The sequence below is a fragment of the Sebastes fasciatus genome, chromosome 18 (genome assembly GCF_043250625.1).
Source record: "Sebastes fasciatus isolate fSebFas1 chromosome 18, fSebFas1.pri, whole genome shotgun sequence".
NCBI classification, from domain to species: domain Eukaryota; kingdom Metazoa; phylum Chordata; class Actinopteri; order Perciformes; family Sebastidae; genus Sebastes; species Sebastes fasciatus.
The window spans coordinates 19,684,342-19,686,504 of NC_133812.1; the positions used below are offsets into that span (position 1 = coordinate 19,684,342).

General features: G+C 37.1%; 1 protein-coding gene across 1 annotated transcript; it reads right to left on the reverse strand.

The window, feature by feature from the left end:
• Window positions 1-916: 916 nt before the first annotated feature.
• ripply2 (ripply transcriptional repressor 2) lies at window positions 917-1,843 on the reverse strand. Its single transcript, XM_074616550.1, has 3 exons — window positions 1,692-1,843; window positions 1,287-1,348; window positions 917-1,193 (listed from the first exon to the last, which is right to left on the reverse strand). The coding sequence occupies exons 1-3, from the start codon at window positions 1,809-1,811 to the stop codon at window positions 1,028-1,030; spliced, it is 348 nt and encodes a 115-aa protein (XP_074472651.1). The 5' UTR covers window positions 1,812-1,843; the 3' UTR covers window positions 917-1,027.
• Window positions 1,844-2,163: the final 320 nt, after the last annotated feature.

Consider the following 2,163-nt stretch of genomic DNA (forward strand, 5'->3'; position numbering starts at 1 on the left):
TGTTCTAGTAGAAACACAAAATACAAGTATGAACCTGAAAATGAGCATAATATGGGACCTTTAAGAGCAACTGTAACGTCCCAGTTTGCCCCCAAATGTTTTCACCCTGTGAGTGGAGGAAAGAAAACACTTTTTTATAGTATGGCATAAATAAATCTTTTGGTATAGCAAACCCACATCTCTAGAGAGTATTATATCCTATATATATATATGGAAAAAGAATACTTCAAGTGAAAACCACATTAAGTAATCATTTTCTGACAGTGATTTTTATCTATAAGCTGGTGGTTTCATTGGAGGTCTACTACAAACGTTTTCCCTTTTGACTATCTCACTGCAGATCTCTTCTGCTCCCCTGACACGGTTGGTTGACACCTTCCACGTGTCACTGCAGTTTCCACACTTCTTCAGGCGACACTGCGCAGGAAATGGAGCGTTTACCACCTTTGCACCTTCTCCATGGGAAAAGAGCTGTTCAGACACAAGCAGGCAGATGTGTCAGATAAATCCTATACCCTGCTACAACTTCTTAGAAATAAAGTAACTAAGATGTATACCTGTGAGCTCCAAGAAATAGCCTATAAGTATGAGGAAAATTATACTTAATAAAGATACTTCAATAGAAAAAGCTGATAGAAAAATACACATTATGCAAGGACATAAATAAATGATCCTGGTGTCTGATTTCCTGACTTTCAAATAAAATTCCTCAACAACTCAATTCACTATTTATTTCTGTAATAACTGATTGGATTTCGACTGTAAAAGTCTGTCACTATAACTACAGAAAATAATTTGGATTCAATAAATAATAAAGCCTCAGACAACGACGTTTCATTTTATGCATTTTATTGCAATTCTCAACGAGGTACAAAAGAGGTAGACATGTTAGAGGAATAACTTAAACATTGTTTGGTATAGAAGTAGAAAAAAAGGTCTATTTACATTTATTTACAGTAATAAGTTAAAAGAAATATATTATGACATTATAACAGCAGTTCGTTCAGAGGCTTGAGAGAGACACATTTCAGTTCAGCTCCTTCTCCATCATCTCCTCCTCTTCATCATCAGTGTCTTCATCGCTGCTGGAGTCCTCGTAAGGGCAGATGGTCGCCTGGACCGGATAGTTACGCAGCATCATCTCTGCATCCTGGTACAGATAATCGAAGCATCTCGATTTGGGCCAGTACAACCTTTAAAAAAAAAGAGTACAGTATTAATAAAAATAAATAACTTGCAGAAGAATTAAAAATCATTTAATTAAAAAAAAAAAATCCTCTACTTACTTCACTGGGTGAACGACCTGAGGAGTTTTGGGCTGTTGAACAGCAGAAAGTTCTCCTTGAGTCTGAAAGTTGAAACAAAGCGACTATGTTAATCTTTTTATCCATTAAACAAACGCACGTTTGAAGGGAAGGCAAGGCAGCTTTATTTGTAGAGCACATTTCAACAACAAGGCAATTCAAAGTGCTTTACATAAACATTCAAGAACATTGTGCAAAGTGCAAAAGAACATTAAGACATAATTAAAACAGTTAATAAAAACATTAAAGATTAGAAAATAAAAACAAGTTAAAAATAAAAGCTATAGGATAGAAGCTAAAATATAATATATCACACAACAGTAAAAGCTCTAGTGCAGTATATAGTTTCAACTTGGAAACCATCAGATCAAGTCGTCTGAAACTCACCCTAAACACAGTTGTGTCTCCTGTTCCAGTCCATGGTCTCCACATAGGACCGCACTGCTGAGAAACATTGTCTCCAGAAAAAGATGAAGTTAATCCACGTTTGGTATTAAAAGTCTCCATGGTTCCTCGTATAGTGGTCAGTCCTGTGTTAAGTCCTCAGAGTGATGTGAGAGACTGAAGGCAGGAAACCTTCCTATTTATCATTTATCAGGTCCCAGCAGGACCCAAGGGTGCCAAATTGCGCTTTGACGCGTCTCCAAGTGTCTCCAAGTGTCTCCATGCGCCACGGTGTTCAGGTGCGAAGTCACACTTCAGCAAACTCCAACCAAACTCCAGCCATATGGTCAACTTTCTTTCTTAATATCTTAGTGTAGAGTTTAAAAAAACACATCTTTTGTAAGAGATTGGCCTATTTGGAACACATTTCATCTTCAAGTTTTCACCTTCGGAAGATTCACACTTCCGAAGGTGA